The sequence below is a fragment of the Meriones unguiculatus genome, chromosome 3 (genome assembly GCF_030254825.1).
Source record: "Meriones unguiculatus strain TT.TT164.6M chromosome 3, Bangor_MerUng_6.1, whole genome shotgun sequence".
Classification (NCBI taxonomy): Eukaryota; Metazoa; Chordata; class Mammalia; order Rodentia; family Muridae; genus Meriones; species Meriones unguiculatus.
In genome coordinates, this window is record NC_083351.1 from 83,176,981 (window position 1) to 83,202,445 (window position 25,465).

A 25,465-nucleotide genomic window follows, 5' to 3' on the forward strand; every position below is an offset into this window, starting at 1 on the left:
TGGAGCCTGCCTATGCTCTCCAGGCACAAAGGTAGATACTGAGGTACACTAGGATACCTTGTCTTTATTACTGAACTAAGCTGCTCATGTGTCTCATTCCAAAGCTGGATTCGCTTCTATTGAAGAAATAACATTTGCCTAGTGTCCACATGGTAAGAAAGAGGCACCCTCCTATGGGGGCTGGGCTGTTTTACAGAAGAGAACAACTAGGGAACGGGCAAGAATTGGCGAATCTTACTAACGGATCTTTGGTTTTCGGTGCTCTGATTGCAGCTGTCAGTTCTAGGACATACAATGATCTCAAGATGTCCTCAAGTCCACCCATCCCTCTGCCCCTGATCCTAATTACAGCTGTAGGTCTAAGAGAATGCAAGGTAAGCTATACGGCACAGAGCTCTGGCATTAAATGTTACTAAATCAGATAGTCAAAGATAATTCCCTGTTCAGCGTCATTTTGATTCTGTTAGGAAAGACTCTACTATATGTTAAGGTGTCTTTAATGCCCCTGTCATACTTCACATCCCTCCTTAACACATACAAGGCCTTGTAAGCAAACAGGGCTGGTGAGCACCTTAGATTGGTTAATTTTATTATATTTGTCTTTATGGTTAATTTCTTTTATGACAAGTGATGTTCCATTTCTAAGGCTTGGGTAGTTTCCCTTTAGATATATATATTTTTTTAAATGTGAGTTGAATGAGGGAAAAATGTTTTGTTTTGTTTGTTCAAAATCCAGTAGCTGTGGCAAAGCCTTGTTCTGAGTATTTAGGTCTTGGTCATTTTGTGTGTAGAGAGCTTTTCTTCTATTGGTGTGTGTTGTTCTGACTGCATTGGAAAAAGTGAATATAATCTTCAACTCTGGCTTATTCCTTCTGAGTAATTAATAATGTATTGCTGGGTCCCTGAAAAAGTATTGTTGACTTGGATTATTGTCTACTGTACCTAACTGTAGATCCCCAGTCGCGATATATGTGCAAAGTAAACTCAGAACATTAGGCTTCCTGACAGAAGTTTGGCAGGCACTGAGTCAGTCCATCCCCTTATTCTGCAAATAATATTTAAAGCTTCAGAGTGTGTACCTGGAGTCTTTGTAAGGAGACACGTGACTCACAGTAGATCCCACAGGCCAGCTTTCTAATTGTCCTGCATGACTGAATCATGTTGTTCTTTCTAGCATTTTCTGCAGGCACTCTTTTTCCTCCTCCATTGCTTCACTCATCATTTAACATATAAATCATGGTTGTTCTATGTATCTATGGCTCTGTTGGGTCTGAGGACTGCTTTGTGTGGGGGACGCTCTCCCCCACGTATCCACTCTGTGTTACAACTTTGCCACAAGATGTTGTCAGATCATGTCAGTTGGAACCGGTCCAAACCCATTAAGAAAATACACACATGCAATAGCCCATGAGAGATTCATTTTTCCCTATTTGGGATACAGTCTTCCAAATACAACTCATCATCAGTAGAAACAGTGGATGACAGAGTATGGTACATAATAACTACTAATATCTTAGACAGAGCTTCGATATTGATCAGATAAAGTATTGACTCATTTTGCAGTCAACCATTCTCATAGTATTTAGAAACAAGTCAAATTTCAGTCACTTAGGACTTGTTCACTAATAATTGTATTAATCTCTTTTCTCAGCTTTCATTAATTACCTAAGGCAGGTAAGCTTTATAAAGTGACGTATTTAGCATATACTTCTGGAGAGTCAATCCTGATGATAACATCAGGATAGGTGATATCTCAAGCTCGAGTGTTAGTGGATGGAAGAGACTAAATTTCTATACACAAAGGCTGGGGTTTCCTAAATCCTTCTGAGAGCATGCCTCCAATGGCATGAGGAATTGTTGCTAGTCTCCACTTCATTAAGGTCCAGTGTCCCTGCTTCTTTACCTGGAAGACCATATCTCCCAACACTTGGAGAACAAACCCCATCCAAGTCATGATAATAGCAACTGCAAAGAACAGGCCACTACAGTTCTTCAGAGCTACTGACCAGACTGTTTCCATGTTTCTTTCTCCAAGTGGGTCTACATCTACCTGAGAACACTATGGAATTTCAGTGATTACTCATATTTAGGAAACAGATCATGCTTCATTTTGCTTCCAGCTACCCATAACTGTCATCACACCACTGTCTTATGGCTTCATGTTATCTAGTCTTATTGTTTACTGTTATTGAGATGATGGTATGCTGCAAGAACAACAATTCACTTTTCTGCACCCTTGTGGGTTCTTATGAGCTTTAACTAAAATGGCTTATTGGAAGACAATGCCCAAAAATCTCTGCCATAGAGTTACTAAGTCTAATATTATTCAACTCAGATGTCTTTCTAAAATACAATTCTGGAACAGGCCTGAGGACACGGTCCTATAATTCCTGCTACTTCCTGCTACTGCTGAGGCAGAACAATTAAAATTTCAAAGTCTGCTTAGACTGCAAAGCTTCTTTGAGGCCATTCTAGGTTAAATTGAAATGAAAAGTAAAAGGAAGTAGAAAAAGAGGGCTATAGCTCAGTGATAAAGCATTTGCTTAGGATATACAGGCCCTTGGTTCATACACACTTGTGATTCTAATGAAAAAAAAAAAAAAAAAAAAGATTTGGAGGTGGGCTGAAAATGGCCTTGTTTTAATCATACATCTAGACCCAGCATCTCTGGGATGATCTTTGAAAGATAAGTATGAGCCTTTTATTGTCTCATCTGTGGAATGGAGTTAATAGTATCCTCTTAGAACATGGCTTCAAAGATTAACTATTACAACAAATATTTATCAGATGTCCTATATGCCAATGCCTTTTCTAAGAGTTACAGATATCCCAGCAAACAAAATGCAAGCTCTCCATTCTCATGCAGCATTGTTCCTAATTGAAAAGATCTCCTGGTGCTCAAATCCTTGGAGTGCTACCGAGTAAATTGACATTGGAGTTTTTGCTGCTCCATATTTGACATTCCAGTTCAGCTATTGCAAGAACATACATAACTTACCAATTGTCTTTGGTTCACAAAACTTTATCTATAAGGCAACATTCATATTTGGGATAAATAGTTGACACTGTGTTTTATCAGTATATACTCTTTATAAGTAAGACTATGTTTAAGTGAGAGACTGTAAATTATGAATGATGAAATCTTATGTTGATTTTAAAAATGAACAAACAAACAAAAATATTTCGCTTAGAATTTGCCACTAGCCACACCTTCACACGTGAAGCTAGTCACAGGAAGACATCTTGTCAGTAGTCATGTCACTGATAGAACTCGTTGGCCACTTTTCATATGGAGGATGCCAGCAATGCAGTGGTTTCTCAAACCACTTCCTGTCTGGCTTCAGCAAAGCACACCCTCACCTTGTCAAGCATAATATCTGATCATCAGCAGGCATGCATGGGACAAGAAAGTAACTGAGAAATTGAGCATATTTGGGTTGATTGTTTACATTAAGTTCATAGAAAAGTGGCTCATTTTCTACTCAGTTTGGATCAATGACTAAAGTAGAGTTTTGAAATTTCTTTGAAATAACCTGCCTAAATCTTATCCCTGTCACTTATAACCCACCCAGGCCTTCAGGGTCAACATTGTGTTCAAAAGAAAAGTGTAATTTGTAGACATTTTTCTGTGTAACATTTGATGAGACATGCATTTTGATTTTTATACTGCAATATTACTACTGATAGCTCAAACTGTTGGTGAAATTCCCAGCCAGTGTCATCTAAGGGAACTAGATTATAAGGAAAAACCAACAAAATATATGCTCTTTGCATTAGTACGCAGCACCTCATGCATAGTTGAGCACGGATACAACGGTACCGTTTCAAAATAATAACAGTAAAGGTGAGGTATGAAGCTGGACTCCTGGGGAGTCACTCACCCTGCACTCATAGAATGTCACACTCTTACCAACAAAAACTCTTAGATAAGATGAGAGCTAGAAGAGAATGCTGAGTCCAGGAATGCCCAGCACTTTAATACTTATTGCAAAACCATATCTTTCTGGTTTTTTTTTTTTTTCATGAATATGAGCCAATTTTTCCCCTAAATACTTACTTTGATATCCTCAACATGCCTTTCATCTGCCAACATCTACCTGCCACCTGGTTCCATCCTGCTAAAATGCTAGAATCTGACAATCATAAAATTATATTTCCTGCCTTTTCTTTGAATATGCAAACAATATAGTACTACCAGGACAAAGATTCTTCAGTGGCTGTTCAAAAGGTGCTAAATAGAACTGAAATATACTAATGGCTCCACTGTCAGTTCTGCAACATTTGTGTTCTCAAAAATGGCTTCATGGGTGAAGGATGTGGGTATGTGGGGAGCATGCAATTTTCCCTAAGACCTTACCATTAGAGTTCCATACCAAGAGTATTTGATCTTTGGATTTGATTGAGGAACTTGGCTTTCATGCTTCTAGCCTTCTGAATGAAGGAGGGGTGGTTCCAGTTCTGTTCTAGCTCACCGTGCTTGGTATGTACAGAGTGATTAGACAGAAGAAAGGAATGTTCCATTTGGCTCCTTAAGATTTTCCTTTCACAGGAATGGATACAGAAATTGTGGTACTTTTACACAATGGAATACTACTCAGCAATTAAAAAACAAGGAAATCATGAATTTTGCAGGCAAATGGTGAGATCTAGAAAAAAACATCCTGAGTGATATATCCCAGGAGCAGAAAGACACACATGGTATATACTCATTTATAAGTGGGTACTAAACCTGTAAGATAGGATAAACATACTAAAATCTGTACACCTATAGAAGATAAACAAGAAAGAGGTTCTGGGGTAAGATGAACAATACTCACCTAGAAAGATAAATGGGATGGACATTGGAAGTAGGAGAAAACAAGAGGACAGGAGCCTACCACAGAGGGCCTCTGAAAGACTCTACCTCTCAGTGTATCAAAGCAAATGCTGAGACTCATAACCAATCCTTTGGCAGAGTTCAGGGAATCATATGAAAGAAGACAGTGTTAGTATAACCTAGAGGGGACAGGAGCCCCACAAGGTCCAAATATATCAGGGCACAGGGGTCTTCTATGAGACTGTTTCTCTAACCAAGGACCATGCATGGATATAACCTATAACCCCTGCTCAGACATAGCCCATGGTAGCTCAGTATCCAAATGGGTTCCCTAGTAAGGGGGACAAGAATTATTTCTGACTTGAACTCAATGACTGGCTCATTGAGCTTTCCCTCTCCCGCCCCGAAGGAGGAGCACCCTTGCTAGGCCACAGATAAGGACATTGCAGCCAGTCCTGAAGATACCTGATAAGCTAGGGTCAGATGGAAGGGGAGGAGGACCTCCCCTATCAGTGGACTCGGAAGGGGGCAGGGAGGAGGTGAGGAAGGGAGGGGGGATTGGGAGGGAAAGAGGAGAGGGATACGGCTGGGATACAAGTGAATGGCCTGTGATTAAAATAAAAAATAAATATTTCATTGTAAGGTTAGCTACTCATCAAAAATATATATTTTTTTTAAAAAGATTCTTTTTTCACATGTCTTATCTACAGCTCCACAGTGCAGGTGTAAACTGCCTCAAATTCAACATCATTTTCTCTTATGACGCCGCTGCACACATGACTTAAGGTGGTGTGTCAGGAGCCTTGCAGGTTTGGCTGCTGCTCGCTCTGAGGAAGCAACCTAACACCCAAAAGAAAGGATGTCATCATGATATGCCTAAGAAATAAAAAGGTGAAACCCTTTTGCCACTTACTGCCCAAGAACAGGAGTTGGGCATATAGATTTGAGAACATCACTGATTAAGAGAACATCTTCAGCAGTGGAAGTCAAAACTGGGATCTAGAAAGAACTTCTAGAATGGCATGTTAACAATTCTCCATTATCTTCCTGCTTTCCTTCTTCAGAGATGTAAGGCCCCATTGAGGGGCCTTTTACCACCTGTGTTAGGTTTATTCCTAGGTTGTGTGGGGGCACTGTGAACAATGTCTGCATGGTCTTTTCCTCAGTGTGCCTGTTACTGGTGTAGGGGATGGCTGGTGCCTGTTACTGGTGTAGGGGATGGCTGGTGCCTGTTACTGGTGTAGGGGATGGCTGGTGCTTATTACTGGTGTATGGAATGGCTGGTGCCTGTTACTGGTGTAGGGGATGGCTGGGCTTTGTAAGTGGACTTTGTGTACTGCCACTTTGATGACAGTGATAATCATTTCTCGAAATTTTCTTGTAGAATTTTAAGGAATGTGCCATGCAAATAGGGCTAATTTGAATTCTTTTTCTATTTGGATCCTTTTAATTCCTTCTTGTACCTAACTGCTCTAGGTGAGCCTTCAAGCAGTATGTTCTAAGGAGCAGGAGCAGTGGACAGCCCTGTCTCTTTCCTGATTTTAATAAGATAGCTTCAAGTTGTCCCTGCTTAGGAATGATGTAGATGCTATTACATCTAGCCTTCATGCTGAGGTGCGCTCTCTCCAGCCCTATTCTTTCTAGGACTTTTTATCGTGAAACACGTGGAATTTTAAAAAAATGATTTTAAAAATATCTTGGAAAATGTTTAGCCTACTTAGCAAGGAAGGCAGTGAAATTCAAACTACTTTGAGATTTCATCTGACCCCAGTCAGAATGGCTAAGATCAAGAAGACAACTGGCAGTAAGTTCTGGAAAGATGTGAGAAAAGGAACCCTTGTCCACTCTTGGTGGGAATACAAACTGGTACAGCCACTATAAAAATTCATATGGAGAATTCTCAAAAAACTAAAAACACACATATCATATGACAGAATTATACCACGCCTTGGCATATACCTGAAGAACTCAAAATCCTACTACAGAGATACATGTTTGACCGTGTTTATTGCCGCCGTGTTCACAATACGCAGGAAATAGAAGCAGCCTGGATCTCTGCCTACAGAGGGATAATGAAAATGTAGCACGGATACACAATAGAATTATTTTCAGATGCAAAAAAAAATATATAATCATCAAACTTGCAGAAAAATGGATAGAACTAGGAAATACTACACTGAGAGAAGTGACACAGAGGCAGAAAGACAAACACTGTGTGGTCCCTCTTATTTGTGGATCCTACCTCCAGATCTGTAGATTGGAATATGGAACCGGAGCTAACCACAGAAGCCAGGAAAGTAGAAAGGGAACATGGGGAGAAGAGGGTTGGAGAAGGAACTCCAGGGAGGCCAATAATAGAACACAGTGTTTTGAAGGCAGAAAAGGGGAAAAAATCAGAGGGGACATGACTGAATGTAGGGGAGGAAGGGTAAGCAGGGAAGAAAGATAAATAACAGGATGTTTGAAAAGGCCACAGGAAAACATTTTTATTTAAAATTATAGACAGATGGTATCAGGGCTTCTGTTGTTTTTTAATTAATTGATTGATGCATTAACTAATTAATTAATTACCTTGCAGGTTTTGCTCATATCGTATGGACTTCGAGTTTTGCATTTAAATGGGATTTCTGAGTGTGTGAATGGGTATCTCTCTGCACCTATATCCGTTTCTTGTGCTTTTTCTTGGTTCTTTTCCTTCTGTTTTTTGTTTTGTCCTATGCCAATTTTTTTTGGTTCTGTTTTATCTTGTTATATTTTATTATTATCCCTTAGATGCCTATTTGTTTTTTAACAAGGGACAGAAACAGTGTGGATCCAGGTGGGGTGGAGGATGAAGAAGAACTGGGAGAAGCAGAGGAAAGGAAACTGTAGTCCGGATATATTATATGGGAAAAAAAATCTATTTTCAACAAAAGGAAAGAAGCTATGCTATTTTCATAATATATGAAACATACATAAATACAAATTTTATGTATTTAAATATTATGTTTAATATTAAAAATTTCAAATATTTAAAATATATTAAAACTTTAATACAATACTTAAATTTTAAACTATTCTTAAACTGCAGTGCTGTGATAAGCCTAAAATAAAATACAGTCACAGCATGATCTTAACTATGTATAGAAAGTGTGCATAGAATGGAAAAAATAGCACATACACTGTGATTTCTACTGCTCATTGTCACCTTGACAGGATCTAGAATCTCCTGGAGACTGGTCTTCATTCTGGCCTGAACCGGGTTATCTTGATTACATTAATCGATGAGAGAAGACCCACCTCCACGGTTAGCAGGACCATTCCCTAGAGCCCCTGGACCATATAAAGCAGAGTGAGCTAAGCATAAAAATGTGCTTAACTGTCTCTTTGCATCTGTCTTTTCTATGGTCGTCCTTTTGTTTTTCTTTCTGTCCTTTTATGTTATAAAAGTTTCTATTGTAAGTAACAAATAAAATAAAATTCCCAAAACTTTAGGGATATAGAAAAAAACTCACTAATGGAGCAGATGCTACATTACATGTTTTTACATCCATTCTCTCACAGGAGAGCCAAGCAGTGCTATCTGTTGTGGGTCTTTCCTGGAAATTTATACCGTTCATTCTCCTGTTGGCAGGAAACGACTGTAAAGAGGCAATGATAAGAACCTAGTCTTCCCTGTTCTTTTCCAGCACACGACGGTTTTGCCCTTTATCTTAATTGAGATGAGGACATCCCACCATCAATATCCCAGCAGGAGCAGCGGGCTCGCCGCCATATGCACCTTCTCCATGGGCTATATATTATGGTAAGGACCAAGCCTGCGGGACATTCATACTGTATTGGATTCTGCACTGCTAACTTTGGGCACATCTGCATTATGGACATAATCACTAACAGATTCACACCACGTGCCTCATTTAGTCCAAGACCTGGGCTTTGTCTTGTCCCCAGATGCTTATATTTTTAGAAATATATGCCAAACGCCACACAGCAGGAATTTGTCGAACAATCCCATGTAAGCAGGCGCCTTCCAAGCCTACGTTTTCAACTTGTTTTCAAACTAAATGTTTTTCTTGGACACTAGTTTTATAGCTTAAGGGCTTTTTCTTTTGCATGGGATTTTGTTTTTGTTGTTGCTTTTGTTGGGGGAGTAGAGGTTGCAACAAACACAAGTGAAAGCAAATGAACCTCTGTGAGTGAAAAATGTACATTTTTTTATTGATCTGCTTAAAACCTACTTCAAAATTATTATCCTAAGTAGGATGTGTTTAACTGATTTGTTTTTGAATATTGGGGTACATACGGCATGAGACATCTCCATGTGATCTCTTGGGCACTCTGATGTCCCAAGCATGGTAACAAATTTGTCTGATAAGAATTTTTGCCTAGTAAGTTTATTTCCTATTAACCTCACTCTTTATCATGTTTCAATACTTTGATGTAATTGTTTATCTTAATATAGATAATTTTTCATTTCTCTGTGTAATTCCAAGTCCCCTTTGATATATTAACAGAGCAAGATAATTCCTCCTGTGAGCATTTCTGCTTCTTGGAACTCTTGTCCTCAGTTGTGGGTCACTGGCCCCTATTTCAGGCGGGAGCACTGGCTAGCATTGTTTCAAACACTGCACAACTAAAACTTTTTTAATTTATTTTCTATTAATTATACTTTATTTACTTTGTATCCCAGCTATAGCCCCTCCCAATCCCACTCTCCCTTTTTCTTCTCCTCCCATACCCCTTCCCCAGTCCACTGGTAGGGGAGGTCCTCCTTCCCTTCCATCTGATCCTAGTCTATCAGGTCTCATCAGGACTGGCTGCATTGTCTTCTTTGTGGCCTGGTAAGGTACACCCCCCTCAGGGGGAGGTGATCAAAGAGCCAGCCACTGAGTTCATGTCAGAGACAGTCCCTGTTCCCTTTACTAGGGAACTCACTTGGACACTGAGCTGCCATGGGCTACATCTGAGCAGGGCTTCTAGATTATCTCCATGCACGGTCCTTGGTTGGAGAATCAGTCTCAGAAAAGACCCCTGTGCCCAGATTTTTTATTTCTGTCCTTGTGGAGCTCCTGTCCCCTCCAGGTCTTTCTATATCCCCCTTCTTTCATAAAATTCCCTGCACTCTGCTCAAAGTTTGGCTATGAATCTCAGCCTCTAACTCTTATCCTGCCCAAACCCTGAGCTCTTTGGGAGACTCAGGCTCCAGGGAGCATTTTGCTCCAGCCAGATTAAAGTTCGCTAAGAGGGGAGTCAGCGCAGGACTTCGTACACTTTGCATAAACAATAATGCAATATCCAAAACCTGTGAAGAAAGGAACAGGAAATCCTAATATGTGGCTGGATATAAGTGATATTCAGAGACTAGGTTTCGGAATAAGCAGGAAATAAAGTTCACCCTTTCTGGCTTCAGACATACCATCTAGTGAAATATTATTCATGGGGACTTAGGATGTTTGTTTTCCTAATCACTTACTTTCTGTTTTTTTGTTTTTTGTTTTGTTTTGTTTTGTTTTTTGTTTTTTTTTTCCTGCCCAGAATCTTAAATATTGACTTTCTCTGATAGAAAAAGTCCAAGAGATTTGTCTTGCTAGTGAAATGTAAATAAATAATGTTGTATCTTGGAAATGAATTTATATGTGTTTTAAGTATGAACTTGATATTTAAAGGCTCTTCACTTCAGAAGAAGCAACTAAAGCAATCATGAAAGATGCACAGTTATTCAGGGATGCTCTCTGGAGCTGCCGTTGGCCTTAAAAGCCGGCACTCTCCCCCAAAAAGCTCATCAGTGCAGTTTGTTGGCTCATGTGAGAGACAGGGATGTTCTCTCTGGGAGCTGTGGTGGATTTCTGAGAATTTATTCATGTGCTAGTAAATGATCTTGCAGAGCTGGAGGTTTCAGGAACCATGTTCTTTACGGTGACTTTTCTTCCTCAGTGTATACAATCAGCCTGCGTTCCGAAGAGACACATGGGAAATACCACACAGTCCTCATTATAGACCCCCAAGATCCCTCATTAAATTGAAGCATTACTCATGCTCTCTGTGCCAAGAGAAGCTTGCCAGCCCCATGGACTCCCTCAGCAAACCAATACTTGTTTAGACATGTACTTGCATTAACCAGCGAATTCCCTCAGATTTGTTCTGAGAGAGCTTTCAAAGTAGACTTTTTTCTTTGGTGTTCTGCCCTAGGCATTCATAGCTCTGCCAAAAGCTAAACAATGCCCTTCGAGTCATGTCAAAGTATATAAATACCAGGGTTTAATTGTTGTCAAAAAGGTACTGGCTTTTTCTCCCTTACAGACTGTCTCGGGCCCTACATACCAGTGACACACCAGTGAAAGATTCAGGAAATGAAATCTTCTGATAGCATACCAGTGTTGTAACCGAACATTCCAGAACCTCATGCCAAGATGGGAGAAACCATTCCCCTTATCCTGTGCTAATTATAAAACAAACGGGTTTTCTCTACAGTGCTGAGTACGGGGAGTTGACTGTACTTCAGGGCTGCTGGCCAGGCTGTCTGGCTGCTCCTGTTAGACTCTACCTTTCCAATCTCCTATGACTCCTTTCTCCATTTTGTCTGCTCTTCTCCTAGGTTTAGATAGGGTTGTTGAGAAGGTGAGAGGAAGCAACACTTTCACTCACTGTCACCTCTGAGCTTGTGCATCCCTCAGCTCCACCTGGGTCTTCTCCAAGCTCAGCATCCTCTAGATTCCTTAAAAGCATGTCTGCCTGCTACCGAATTTCTCTCTCACTTGCTCAAATGTTTGAGACACAATCATTCTCATGTCCATCTCTGAGGAACTCTTCCCTCTTTTCTCATACACCTCCCCTCTACCATCACCCCCTCTTCATTTGTCTGTATTCTTTTGTGAGATGCTAAGCATGCAGAAGAGGGCTGTTGGCCTGCAGCAGACCAGTGATTATCATGGATCACAGTATTATACCTTAGAGACAAACAGTATGCTACATGTTTTTCAAGTGCCCTTTTAGTTCCTTCAGATAACTCTACAAGGTAGGTATTTCTTACCAATTTCACAGAGAAGGAATGAAAGCTCACAGAGAATGTATAGCTTTCCTAATACTAACCTATTACGAACATGATAGGGTGAGCCCACACACCTGGTTTGGAGTTCACACCATTAAGTATGCCCTTGCTGCCTCCTCCTGTGTGAAAAGTAGTTCTATGGATGAATTTATTGTGTGTGTTTTTGCTTTTCTGTGTGTTTTGAAGAAAACATAAAGTGTGGTCAAGTCTAGGGATTAAGACCCTTTCCTGGGGTGCAACCCAGATCCCGTGCTTCACCTTTTTAGAACCCCCTTCCTTTTTGAAATTACGGAAGAGAATGGTATGAACCCACAGGGCCTGTGGGTGTCTGGTGCTTCTGAGCAGGGCCCAGAGGGCAAGGCCTCCATCACAGTAAAAAACTTTCCCGTTCATTGCAGTCAGTTCTCAGAAGCTCCTGCAAACAGCAATAAAAGCTTCTAATGTGTTCTTCCTGGTGGTTTGAGAATTTCAGTTAGGATTTTAAATTCGTTCCCTTTCTGTGATTCATTTCCCTCATTCACACAGTCTTCACTTTAGAAATCAAAAAACAACTCTAAGGGACATGAAAATAGCCTTTTTATCATCTCACAGTCCTGATGGTTTAAGACAGATTCCATATTCCAAATCTCATTATCCCAAATGTGTTCATTAAACAACTTCCCAACATAAAAAGAAAGTTAAATCAGAATTCAGTGTGATTTCTCTTTTATGATCCAATCTCAGATCTGAATTCTATGTCCCACTAAAATCGCCTCAGCCACAGAATCCTGGATTATGTCTTGTTTTCTTATTGGCACCTTTCTCTATTTTCTCAAGCTCTTACTGAAAACACATTTCTCTTTACATGCACTATCTTCAGACATACAGAAAAAAAATTGACAAGAAAACTAAAGTGTATTTCCCACTTTTTTTTCAAGCCGATTTAATGTGTCTGGTTTTATGTTGAGGTCTTTGATCCAGACACATTAAATCGGCTTGAAAAAAAAGTGGGAAATACCCTAGAACTCATTGGTACAGGGGAAAACTTCCTGAACAGAACACCAACAGCACAGGCTCTAAGAGCAACAACCAATAAATGGGACCTCATGAAACTGAAAAGCTTCTGTAAAGCAAAGGACACCGTCATCAAAACAAAGCGACCGCCTATAGATTGGGAAAGAATCTTCACCAACCCTTTATCTGACAGAGGACTCATATCCAGTATATATAAAGAACTAAAGAAGCTGAAAAGCAGCAAACCAAGTAATCCACTTAAAAAATGGGGAACAGAGCTAAACAGAGAATTCTCTGTAGAGGAATACCGAATGGCAGAGAAGCACTTAAAGAAATGTTCAACCTCAATAGCCATTAGGGAAATGCAAATCAAAACAACCCTGAGATTTCACCTTACACCCATGAGAATGGCCAAGATCAAAAACTCAAGTGACAACACATGCTGGAGAGGTTGTGGAGAAAGGGGAACCCTTCTCCACTGCTGGTGGGAATGTAAACTTGTACAACCACTCTGGAAATCAATCTGGCGCTTTCTCAGACAACTAGGAATAGCGCTTCCTCAAGATCCAGCCATACCACTACTGGGCATATATCCAAAAGAGGCTCAAGTACACAAAAAGGACATTTGCTCAACCATGTTTGTAGCAGCTTTATTTGTAATAGCCAGAAGCTGGAAACAACCCAGATGCCCCTCAACTGAAGAATGGATGCAGAAATTGTGGTACATCTACACAATGGAATATTACTCAGCAATTAAAAATAAGGAAATCATAAAATTTGCAGGTAAATGGTGGGATCTGGAAAGGATCATCCTGAGTGAGTTGTCCCAGAAGCAAAAAGACACACATGGTATATACTCACTCATATAGACATACAACATAGGACAAACCCACTAAAACCTGTGCATCTAAACTAAGCAAGAGAGAGGACCCTAACTAAAACATCCAAACCCCATCCAGAAAGGCAAAGAGGATGGACATCAGAAGAAGAAGAAAACAGGAAACAACCTAGGAACCTACCACAGAGGGCCTCTGAAAGCCTCTGCCCTTCAGACTATCAAAGCAGATGCTGAGCCGGATGGGCAACTGTTGGGCAGGTGAACGGAATTTTAGGTAAGAACTGGGAAATAATAAGAGCTGCAGAGGACAGGGTCTCCACAAGGAGAGCAACAGAACACGAAAATTTGAACATAGGGAACTTCCCAGAGACTCATACTCCAACCAAGGACTATTCATGGAGATAACCTAGAACCCCTGCACAGATGTAGCCCAAGGCAGTTCAGAGTCCAATTGGGTTACATAGTAATGTGAAGAGGGACTGCCTCTGACATAATCTGATTGGCCTGCTCTTTGATCACCTCCCTCTGGGGGGGGGGGGGAGCAGCCTTACCAGGCCACAGTAGAGGACAATACAGCCACTTTTGATGTGAACTGACAGACTAAGATCAGAAAGGAGAGGAGAACCTCCCCTATTAGTGGACTTGGGGAGTGGCATGCAAGCAGAGGGAGGAGGGAGGGTGGGATTGGGAGGGGAGGAGGGAGGGGCTTATGGGGGGGATGCAGAATGAATAAAGTGTAATTGATGAAAAATTTAAGAAAAAAGGGAAAAAAAATAATTTAAGAACCTTAAATGACTTTCAAAATTGGAGGAAAACATGGAGTTAGTCAATTGGCATGGAGCACGTCTCGCCCCTGGGGGCAATGGTCTCCTGAACCTACTCAGACCTTGGACACCACCACTGCTAGTTCTAGAACTGAAGCAGGATGTTCCAACGAGGGGTTAAGGCTTCTCATAATATTTCCTATAAGCCCACACCTGTTTGTCTATATCCCCCATTTTTATTCATTATTAGCCAGATAGAGCCAAGTAATTGTGGTAATGATACTTGCTTTTTTTGCCCAATGCTGGAATGCTAGTAAATTTAGGTATGCCCTGGTTACTCGCATGCCTCACTGGGTGCCTGTGCCCATTGATGCCCCTCACGCTATGACTCTCTTCAGACAGAAAAGGGATCTTGGAACTACAGCCACCATTGTTACTACCATCTCATTGACGGCTGTTGGAGCTACCACCAGGGCATTAGCCATGAGTCATACTGGGCAGACTGCTCAGACCCTGAATAATCATTTAGCCAATGTAGCTCATGCCTTAGTTGTACATAAAGGAATTAATGCTCAACTAAAAGGAAGCTTGATGGTGTTCAATCAGAGGATTGACCTCGTGCAGGAGCAAATTGATACCCTATGGCAAATCGCTCAACCTGGCTGTCAATGAAAGTATGCTGGACTTTGTGTCACTAGCATACAACATGAGAATTTTTCCTGTGCTGCAAATCTGTCTAAACAATTGTCGAGCTATATTTTAGGCAATTGGACTGGAGAATTCGATACTACGATGGAGCAGCTGAGAGTGGCCATTGTCACAGTAAATTCTACCAGAGTGGACGCAGGACTAGCCACAGGATTATCAACATGGATTGCTGCAGCCATGAATCATCTGAAGGAATGGGCGGGCATGGGAGTGTTAGCAGGCCTTCTGGTGTTGGTCTCCTTGGTTTGCCTGTGGTATATATGCAAGATTAGAGTCTCACAACAGTGTGATGCAGCCATGATCATTCAGGCCTTTACAGCCATTGAAGCAGGACAGTCTCCCCAAGCATGGTTGGATACCATAAAAAGCTAAAATGATATGCTCAGGATGCGAGGCTAAGCACTGCACTCAGGGTCAGCCGCTTTGGACCCAGAGAAGAGCATGTCTGATTGCATGCGGGTTGATGCCCCAGGTCCCGCCTCTGAGAAAAAGGTATCAGACGGGTCTGATGCTCTTTGGGTGGATGACACCTAAATGAACATCTGTACAAAGTCCCAATTTATTTCTAATATCAGAGATCAGACCTCTACTCTTGCCTGATGCGTCTAAAACAAAAAGGGGGAACTGTAGAGAGCTGCAGAATGCTATGCCTTAAAGATGGAGCTGGTTTCTGCCTTCCACCTTCCCGATGGTGAGTGCTCTCTGTCACGAACAACTCCACATTTGGCTAAGGCCGAGGATCTGGCTTGCTTCCATGTAGGTGGACCTATCTGCATTGCCCCCGTGGCACGCCTGGGTTGGCTACCCAGAGGCTATTTAAGCTGTGGGCTGGCTTTCCCCGGGGTCCAAGGATTGTTCAATGTTCCTGAATAAACTGCATTGAAAAAAAAAATTGTGTATTACCAATGACAGTATTGTACATTGAAAATTGTTATTTGTTTATACTGTAAACAAATTATTTTTCTTTACAAATAAAGAGGTAGCATCTAACAGAAAAAAAAAAGAAAACTAAAGTGTACTATAAGACATGATATTCTTAGACATGAGAAAAAAAAATCAGAAAGAAATGGAATTTTAAATCACATTAAAGTTCCATTCGAGGGAATGCTTCTTCACCAGTTAAACAAAAATGAACAACTGGTAGTTGTTCTGGTCAAAGAACCGGATGTAGCTGTGCATTGTTCCCTGCTTGACCTGAACCTTTTATTCCACCATAACAGCTTTCATGTTGACTTTTATGTTTTTCATAGTACTTGAGATTTTTTTTTTTTTCTCTGATTTTCTGGTACTGCACTACTGGGCCCAGGCTGAAAGTGAGATAGCTCTCCTGGGCTAGTGGATGGGGTAGTCAAGGACTCTGCTTCTCTCCCCACTATCAAAGCTGCCCCAGGCTTCACCATGACCATCTCCCCAACTCTCTGCTCCCAGCCTAGCTGGGGATGGGGAAGTATGGTTGCTAACTGAGTTTGAGTTCTGTGGTGCCTCCTGAGAAGGAAGCACCTCCACACACTCACTAAAGGCAAGTGTGAGAGAATCTCTGGTAAACGCTGGGGCTGAGGCTGGAATGCCATCTAGGGACCTTTTCTTGTGTCTCACCTCTGAGCCAGGAGGGCCATGGCAAGTGAGGGGAGGGGCAGCCATGGGAGAGCTTGCTGCTTTTCCATTTGTGTTCTGAGGATGAGAAGCTGCACGGGAACCTGCTGTAGCAGAGAAAAGTCTACAACTCTTGGAAATGGTGCTCTGTCATAGTCAGAGGTCAAAGGAACCAGCCATGCCTCCCTGTGGTCCTCGGCGCCCCATCAGGAAAGAGAGATGAAGTTAGGCAGTGTCCGTGAGACCAGAGAAATGGCAGGCTGGGAAAAAGACTCAGTGGGTAAGAAAGGGGGCTTGCTTTGTAATTGTGAGGACTGGAGTTCCACACATGTGAAATGCTATGCATAGCCCTGAGATGTCTCTAACCCCAGTATTGAGAGGCAGAGCCAGGCAGATCCTGGGAGCTTGCTGGCCATCCAGCCTCTCCAAAATGAAGAACTTCTGGTTCAGTGGGAGACCTTATCTCAAGGAAATAAGGTAGAAATCGATAGAAGACAGCAGACAAACTGCTCTAGCCTTCACATGTACATGTGAGTGTGCATACATGCCCACATGCACACACTCGTGCACCACACACATATACAATGCACACACACAGGAAACAAAGAAACTGGCATATATTGGCCACAATATCACCAGAGCTCCGAGCAGGTGGCCATCATTGGTCTTTTCATTCTCTGTGTGCTGGGTCACTGAGGAGCAGGAGCCCAGTGCCCTTCTACATTTCTTCATTCTTTGGAGGTTAGGCTTAGCTTGGGGGTGAGTGTAAAAACATTTTGGATCCTCTGTATAGCTCCCTTCTTCCTAAGATCTTGGAAAAAGTTCCTGATCCTCTCTTGGCCTTGTGTTTGCCTCTTATAAAGTGGGAATGAACGTCTGCCTCTCAGAGTTGTGAAGACTAATGAATGTATAGGGACCTCAGGAAAGTCTTTCATTCTCTTGATAAAAAATAAACAAAACAAAACCCTGCATATCTGCAGTCTCCTTCTCTTCCCCAAACTTTTTTATTTTCATTTTGTGCCCTGTTCCCCTCATGGGTCTTGATCCTCCTTCATGGTGATTGTCTCTCTGCAGCCTATTAAGAATGTTGAAAGTGTTTTTGGTTTTTTGTTTTGTTTTGTTTTTGTTTTTTTCTGAAATGTTCCTATGGTTCACATATTAAGTTATTTCTAGAGCTCAGCTCTCCCCTGAGAGTTGAGAATGTCATTGCTTTCCCATTATTCCAATCTGCTCATTTTTCACAAGCACTTTGCTGGAAAAGCATTGTTCTCTTGTATTCTAACAAGATGCTTCTGTGGACAACTGAGGACTTCATGGCTGAGAATTATTTGCCCCAGGTCCCTCAGAGTGATCACTGGGGCATAGGTCAGGTGAGTTTCTTAGCTCTGCACCTGGACAAAAATAAAATAAAATAAAATAAGGCCTGAATATAATATCCATCTCAATTCTGAGTAGTTATTATTGAGTTTTATCCTCTCCCACCCAGGAGGGCTGGTTCTCAGTCATGCTAGGAGTCCCTGGAGATCAGCAATCACAGGGATCACTGTTAACCCTGCCAGGTAACTTTGTATGTGAGCCTTCCCTCAGCACTCAGCCTCCCTGTAGTCATACTGCAAGCACTGTGGTTTACCCTGGGCTTTTGGAGTCACTGGGTTGCTGCTGCTGGTTCTGTGGTGCTGCTTGCATCTCTGCCCACCCCTCCATTTCACTCTCCTTATGCCTTTCATGTTTTTTTGTTTTGTTTTGTTTTGTTTTGTTTTCAGAACAAAGAAAAGGATCTAACTAATTCCAGTCTAACACTCATTTTTTTCCTCCCCAGTAGTCAGTCCCCCAAACCCAAGCTCAGCCATGCCTCCACCCCAGCTCCTCTGTAACCTTCCATTGATTATCACCTCATTCCTCTGTAGCATCAGTCTCCCTCCTGGATGCTTCCTGGCAGTATCTCTACCTAGCTCTTCTTGCCTTATAGATATTGCTGTAGGCTGTAGAGCTCCCACTGGTAGGAAGTGGGCATCCATTGCCTTGCTTGCAGCTAAGCTGCTCTGACGACTTCCCTACACTGTATTTCTTCTCATACACATGCTCAAGAGACAGGACGCTGCACCGTTCGGGAGAATGACTGAGCCTGAGCTGTGCTTCTGACACATGACTTGGGACAGTCATGTGACCACTGTCTGTCTCAGTATCCTCATCTATGGACTAGATGATTAAGAGCAACCACTTCATAAGTGATCACTATAATAATGTTAACATTTAGCTCTGCATGTGCCCAGAGTATGTATTGTTAATATTAACCCACCCCAATGTGGCTTAAGTTTTCATTAGTCCCACCGCACGGATGCTGATGATCCCTCTCCATTTCTTTACTGGCTCTTCCCATCTACACAAAACTCCATGTTGGAGTTCTTCAGAGCCCAGTGCTTGTTCCTCATCCATTCTTCCTAAGGGAGCATGTCTCTTCTGCGATTGCAATGTCTCCTTCTCAGATCAGAAACTCTCCTAAACTGATACCATATCTACTTATTTAGCAATTGCGAAACCAGCTCAGGCCATACCTAAATTCCCTATCCCTTCCACAAACTTTTACACATACACGCACACACACACATACACACACACACACACCTTAGCATCATTACCATGCAGCATTCATGCCAGAGACACATTGCACATCCTGAAGTCCTCTCTCTGGTATCAACCACAGGCTACCAGTTCCTCATACTTGTTCTTCTGAGGCATCTTCAGAACCTCCATGCTTTGCTCTGCCCCCATGATTAATACTATGATGCAAGCTCCAGAGATGTCTCCTGAACAATCTCATAAAACTGTCACCCCTCCCATTCCCCTGTCTGTCCACAGCTGCTCTTTAAAAATGCTGAGTGTGTGGGTTTCTCTTTGCCTCTATGTATCAAGTCCAGTTCCTTACAGACTTCAGGCTACTCTTCGTCAGCTGAACCTGCTTACTCTGTGGCCTTCTTCTGCTCTTTCTCCTCCTTCTCTTCCTCCTCCTCCTTTCCCTTTCCTCCTGCTTCTCCTCCCCCTCATCTTTCCCTTTTATTTGGTCATCCAGAGCCACAGTGTACTGCCCACATCCAGCCACTCTGCCAAGCACAGTGAGACCCTCAGCTTGGATGCTTTCTCTTTCTCCATACTTCCACCCAGTTCTCTTCTCCCAGACTAGGGTTCCCACCATTGTGATTACACATCCTGCTCATCCATCAGGCCCCAGCCTTGGTGTCTTGTTTTCAGGGGAACTTCTCTCATGCACCTAATTTGGCTGAGCTTCTCTGTGGGGCATTATAATCTCTTATTTATTTCCATCAGAGGATTTTAAAACTAGCTAGAGTCATGAAGTTTTGATTTTTATTTCAATACTTGTTCTCAAAATCCCCTTCAGGGCTGTACCTGAAGTCCTAAAGAAGACAGGGAGCCACCTTATCTACAGCTTCTAAGTGTCAATAATCTTTAGACATGTCAACAGTCACAATGGTATAGAAAATATTCTTACATTAGCTTAAGAAGTGAAATTATGATGTATGTGCATTTTACATGAAAGAACAGTATGGAAAGTGAATGTGTGTGTGTGTGTGTGTGTGTGTGTGTGTACTGTCATATACTTTGCTCAGCAAAAACCCCATACGGTGTCTACAATATCCCTGCTACCCATTCTCTAAGATTGAATCTCAGCTTTTTTGGCTCTTTTTCCTTCTTCCCAATTTACTTAAATGGCCAACAGAAGCTCCTGAACTTCAAGAAAAAAAGAAAGAAAGAAAGAAAGAGAGAGAGAGAGAGAGAGAGAGAGAGAGAGAGAGAGAGAGAAAGAAAGAAAGAAAGAAAGAAAGAAAGAAAGAACCCGTGGGGCTACACTGCAGGGACAGCCCTGCGGGAGGTGCTCCAGCTGAAGCCCTGGAAACTCGTCAAGTAGAAGGTTTTCCGTACTAACAGCCTCCAGCTTCCCTGTGGTGAGCTGCTTGGGCTTCTGAGACCATGAGAGCACCGGAAGTCTCAGAACATGTCCTCTAGTGTTTCTGTGCGAGCTTTCACATGGGCTCCCTGCCGGCGCAGGCCCACTGCTATTGCATGGCTTCCATGACCATCCATAATCTTCAGGTTATTGCTCTCTTGTAGCACTAAGCAGTGTTTGGGGCACAAAATAAAAACTAACTAAAAATAAAGTTACGAATTTAAAAGACCAGATAGCTATACCAGGCCTAAGGTGTCAAGAGACAATGAAATGCAAAGTGGAGATGAATGAATATAACAAGCAAAACTTGTTCTCAAATCACCGTTAAAAACTTGAACACCATACAGTCAAAGATTGTCTTCCCTAGTAACTGGTGGAGGGAGAGAGGCAACCGTCTTAGATATCATTATCATGGTATTTTTATTCTCCCAATCTGGAATATCTAGATATATAGATATTAATGTTGATATAAAATGAAGTTCGTTAGCTCTTTCTCAAACAGGTGTCTATTGAGTGCTTACCAGGTACCAGACAGTGTGCTAGAAGGGGGAGGTAAGTGGATTGTAGAAGCTTTGGCTCAGACCACAAAGATGGTAGTCTTTTAAAGGATACAGGAAAATAAAAAGCAATTACCATACCATTCATAAGGAGAAATAGGCACAGCTCTGAGAGTCCACAGGTTCCCTGACCTAGATAGGGGTTAGGAAAAGCTTCCCCACACAAGTAACATGTAAGGTGCTCCATTGCAGATGAACAAGGATTAGACTTAGAAGGACCTGATGAGGAAAGAAGATGGCCTAGAAGTAAAAAAGAGGAGGTCACTTTTGGACAGTGTGTGTGTGTTGGTTCGTGTACAAGTGTAGGCTAGAAGCTAACTTGAGATCTCTGCAGTCTCCACCTCTGTTTTTGAGAGAAGGTCTCTCCCTTGGATTCAGCTGGATTGGCTGGCCAGAAAAGGCCAGGGTTCCACCTGTCTGCCCTCCTCCCTAGCTCTGGGATTGCAGGTCCTTATCCCCAGACCCTGATATTGTTTTATTAAAGTTTTAGTTTTTATATTAATTACAGTTTATTTACTTTGTATCCCAGCTGTAGCCCCTTCCTCATTCCCTCCCAATCCCACCCACCCTCCTTCATCTCCTCCCTGCCCCTTTCTAAGTCCACTGATATTTTTTCTTCTTATTTTTTATTAATTACACTTTTTTCACTTTCTATCCCCCCATAAGCCCCTCCCTCCTCCCCTCCCGATCCCACCCTTCCTCCCCATTGTTCACACATGCCCCTCCCCAAGTCCACTGATGGGGGGGAGGGTCCTCTTCTCCTTCCTTCTGATCTTAGTCTATCACATCACATCAGGACTGGCTACATTGCCATCTTCTGTGGCCTGGTAAGGCTGCTCCCCACTCTGGGGGAGGTGATCAAAGAGCAGGCCTATCAGATTATGTCAGAGGCAGTCCCTCTTCCCATTACTATGTAACCCACTTAGACACTGAACTGTCATGTGCTACATCTGTGCAGGGGTTCTAGGTTATCTCCATGAATAGTTCTTGGTTGGAGTATGAGTCTCTGGGAAGTTCCCTGTGTTCAAATTTTCTGATTCTGTTGTTCTCCTTGTGGGGTTCCTGTCATCTCCAGATCTTACTATTTCCCACTTCTTACATAAGATTCCATGCACTCTGCCCAACAGTTGGCCATCAGTCTCAGTGTCTGCTTTGATTGTATGCAGGGCAGAGGCTTTCAGAGGCCCTCTGTGGCAGGTTCCTAGGTTGTTTCCTATTTTCTTCTTCTTCTGATGTCTAACCTCTTTGCCTTTCAGGATGGGGACTGAGCATTTTAGTCAGGGTCCTCTCTCTTGATTAGATTCTTCTTTGTTTTTCTTCCTTTTTAGGGCTTGATGGACAGCTAGCCTAGGTAACTTGGTGAGGCCAAGGTACTAGGAGAACTATCTCAGGAAGTAAGATGAACAGGATCTTAGCAATAATACTTAAGATTAATACCTGTCTTCTGTGTACACATGCATATACATGCATTTGCATCTGCACATATATGTGCTCCCTCCAGTACATATGCTGAAACACATACAAATTGTGGAGATAGTACAGCAAGTTCCCATGTACCAGTACCATTAGCATTTACATATCAGTGTGGTATGTTTGCTACAAGTAAACCAATATTGACACATTAACATGTTAAGGAGAGGTCATGCCTTTATTAATTACTGTTTTTGTTTTACACAAAGCTAGTTAATTTTTTAGTGCATGAGACATTGTGACTGAAATAACATACAGAAAGCAGGGTTTGTTTTGAACTTACGGCTCCAGAGGCGAAAGAGTCCCTCAGCATCTCGGCTGGGAAGCGTGGCAGCAGCGTGTTAGGAACGGGCGCATCTAGGAGTTTATACCTCACACTGCAAGAAGGAAATAGAGAGAGTGGACTGGGATTGGCATATGGCTTTTGAAACCTCAAAGACCACTCCCAGTGACATACCACCTCCAGTGAGGCCACAGCTCCTAAGCTTCTCCAAATAATGCCACCAGCTGGGGACTGAGTGGGCAAATGCCTGAGACTATGGGAAAGCATCTCATTAAAACTGCCACATGAGTCTCATGGGATATCATAATGCAAAAGGCATTTAGACCAACTTAAAAGTTTCCGTGGTATTTCTTTTTTTTTTTAATTTTTATTTTTTTTCTTACCAGTTACATTTTATTAACTCTGTATCCCAGCTGTATCCCGCTCCTTCATTCCCTCCCACTCCCACCCTCCCTCCCTCCTCTCCACCCTGCCCCTTTCCAAGTCCACTAATGGGGGGACCTCCTCCCCATTCATCTGATCCTGTTTTATCAGGTATCTTCAGGACTGGCTGCAAAGTCCTCCTCTGTGGCCTAACAGGACTGCTCCTCCCTTGGGGGGTGGGGAGGTCAAAGAGCCAGCCATTGAGTTCCTGTTAGAAATAGTCCTTGTTCCCCTCACTTTGGGAAACCAATTGGTTACTGAGCTACCACGGGCTACACCGAGCAGAGGTTCTAGGTCATATCCATACATGGTCCTTGGTGGAATGTCAATCTCAGAAAAGACCTTGTGCCCAGATATATTTGGTCCTTGTGGAACTCCTATTCTTTCCCCATCATACTAACTCCCCTTCTTTCATATGATTCCCTGTACTCTGCCAAAGGTTTGGTTATGAGTCTTTGTATCTGCTTTGAAAACACTGCTAGTCAGAGTCTTTCAGATGCCTTCAGTAGACTCCTGTCATACATTCACTGCACATCCCATCTGTCTTTCTAAATGAGGATTGATCATCTTACCCCATGTCCGCTCTCTTGATTATCTTTTTTAGGTGTATAGATTTCATTATGTTTACCATATCGTATAGGTCTATATAAGCGAGTATATACCGTGTTTGTCTTTCTCCTTCTGGGATATTTCACTCAGAATGATCTTTTCTAGATCCCACCATTTGCCTGCAAATTTCATGATTTCCTCCTTTTTGATTGCTGAGTAGTATTCCATTGTGTAAAAATACTACAATTTCTGTATCCATTCCTCCGTTGATGGACATCTGGGTTGTTTCCAGGTTCTGGCTATTACAAATAGAGCTGCTATAAACATGGTTGAGCAAGTATCCCTTTTGTGTACTTGAGCAAAGTTTAGGTATATACCTAGCAGTGGTATAGCTGGGTCTTGAGGAAGCACTATTCCTAATTGTCTGAGAAAGCGCCAGATAAATTTCCAAAGTGGTTGTACCAGTTTACATTCCCACCAGCAGTGGAGGAGGGTTCCCCTTTCTCCACAACCTCTCCAGCATGTGTTGTCACCTGAGTTTTTGATCTTGGCCATTCTGATGGGTGTAAGGTGAAATCTCAGGGTCGTTTTGATTTGAATTTCCCTAATTGCTAATGAGGTTGAGCATTTCTTTAAGTGTTTCTCTGCCATTCGATATTCCTCGATTGAGAATTCTCTGTTTAGCTCTGTTCCCCATTTTTTAAGTGGATTACTTGGTTTGCTGTTTTTCAGCTTCTTTAGTTCTTTATATATACTGGATATTAGCCCTCTGTCAGATAAAGGGTTAGTGAAGATTCTTTCCCAATCTGTAGGCAGTCGTTTTGTTTTGATGATGGTGTCCTTTGATTTACAGAAGCTTTTCAGTTTCATGAGGTCCCATTTATTGATTGTTGCTCTTAGAACCTGTGCTGTTAGTGTTCTGTTCAGGAAGTAGTCTCCGGTGCCAATGAGTTCAAGGGTATTCCCCACTTTTTTTCTAACGGGTTTAATGTGTCTGGTTTTATGTTGAGGTCTTTGATCCACTTGGACTTCAGTTTTGTGCAGGGTGATAAGTATGGATCTATTTGCATTTTTCTACATGTAGACATCCAGTTAGACCAGCACCATTTGTTGAAGATGCTATCTTTTCTCCATTGTATGGTTTTGGCATCTTTGTCAAAGATCAGGTGTCGATAAGTGTGTGGGTTTATTTCTGGGTCCTCTGTTCGGTTCCATTGTTCCACCATTCTGTTTCTATGGCAGTACCATGCAGTTGTTATAACTGTTGCTCTTAAGTGGCTGGATACAAAATTAACTAAAAAAAAATCAGTAGCCCTCCTGTATACAAAAGACAAAAGGGCTGAGAGAGAAATTAGGGAAACAACACCACAAATGACATAAAGTACCTTGGAGTAACCCTAACCAAGCAAGTCAAAGGCTTGTATGAAAAAATTTCAAGCCTCTGAAGAAAGAATTAGAAGAAGATATCAGAAGATAGAAA

At 42.0% G+C, this 25,465-nt stretch overlaps 1 protein-coding gene across 5 annotated transcripts in view; it reads left to right on the forward strand.

The window, feature by feature from the left end:
• Aig1 (androgen induced 1) overlaps positions 1–25,465 on the forward strand; it is a 252,323-nt gene that overhangs the window by 197,329 nt on the left and 29,529 nt on the right. For 4 of the 5 annotated variants that reach the window (XM_060380249.1, XM_060380253.1, XM_060380247.1 and 1 more), the window contains one exon: positions 8,485–8,600. The exons of the other annotated variant lie outside the window; for it this stretch is intronic. In XM_060380249.1, the coding sequence (XP_060236232.1) occupies positions 8,485–8,600 (116 nt within the window). The remainder of the gene's footprint in view (positions 1–8,484; positions 8,601–25,465) is intronic. 5 annotated transcript variants of the gene reach the window in all.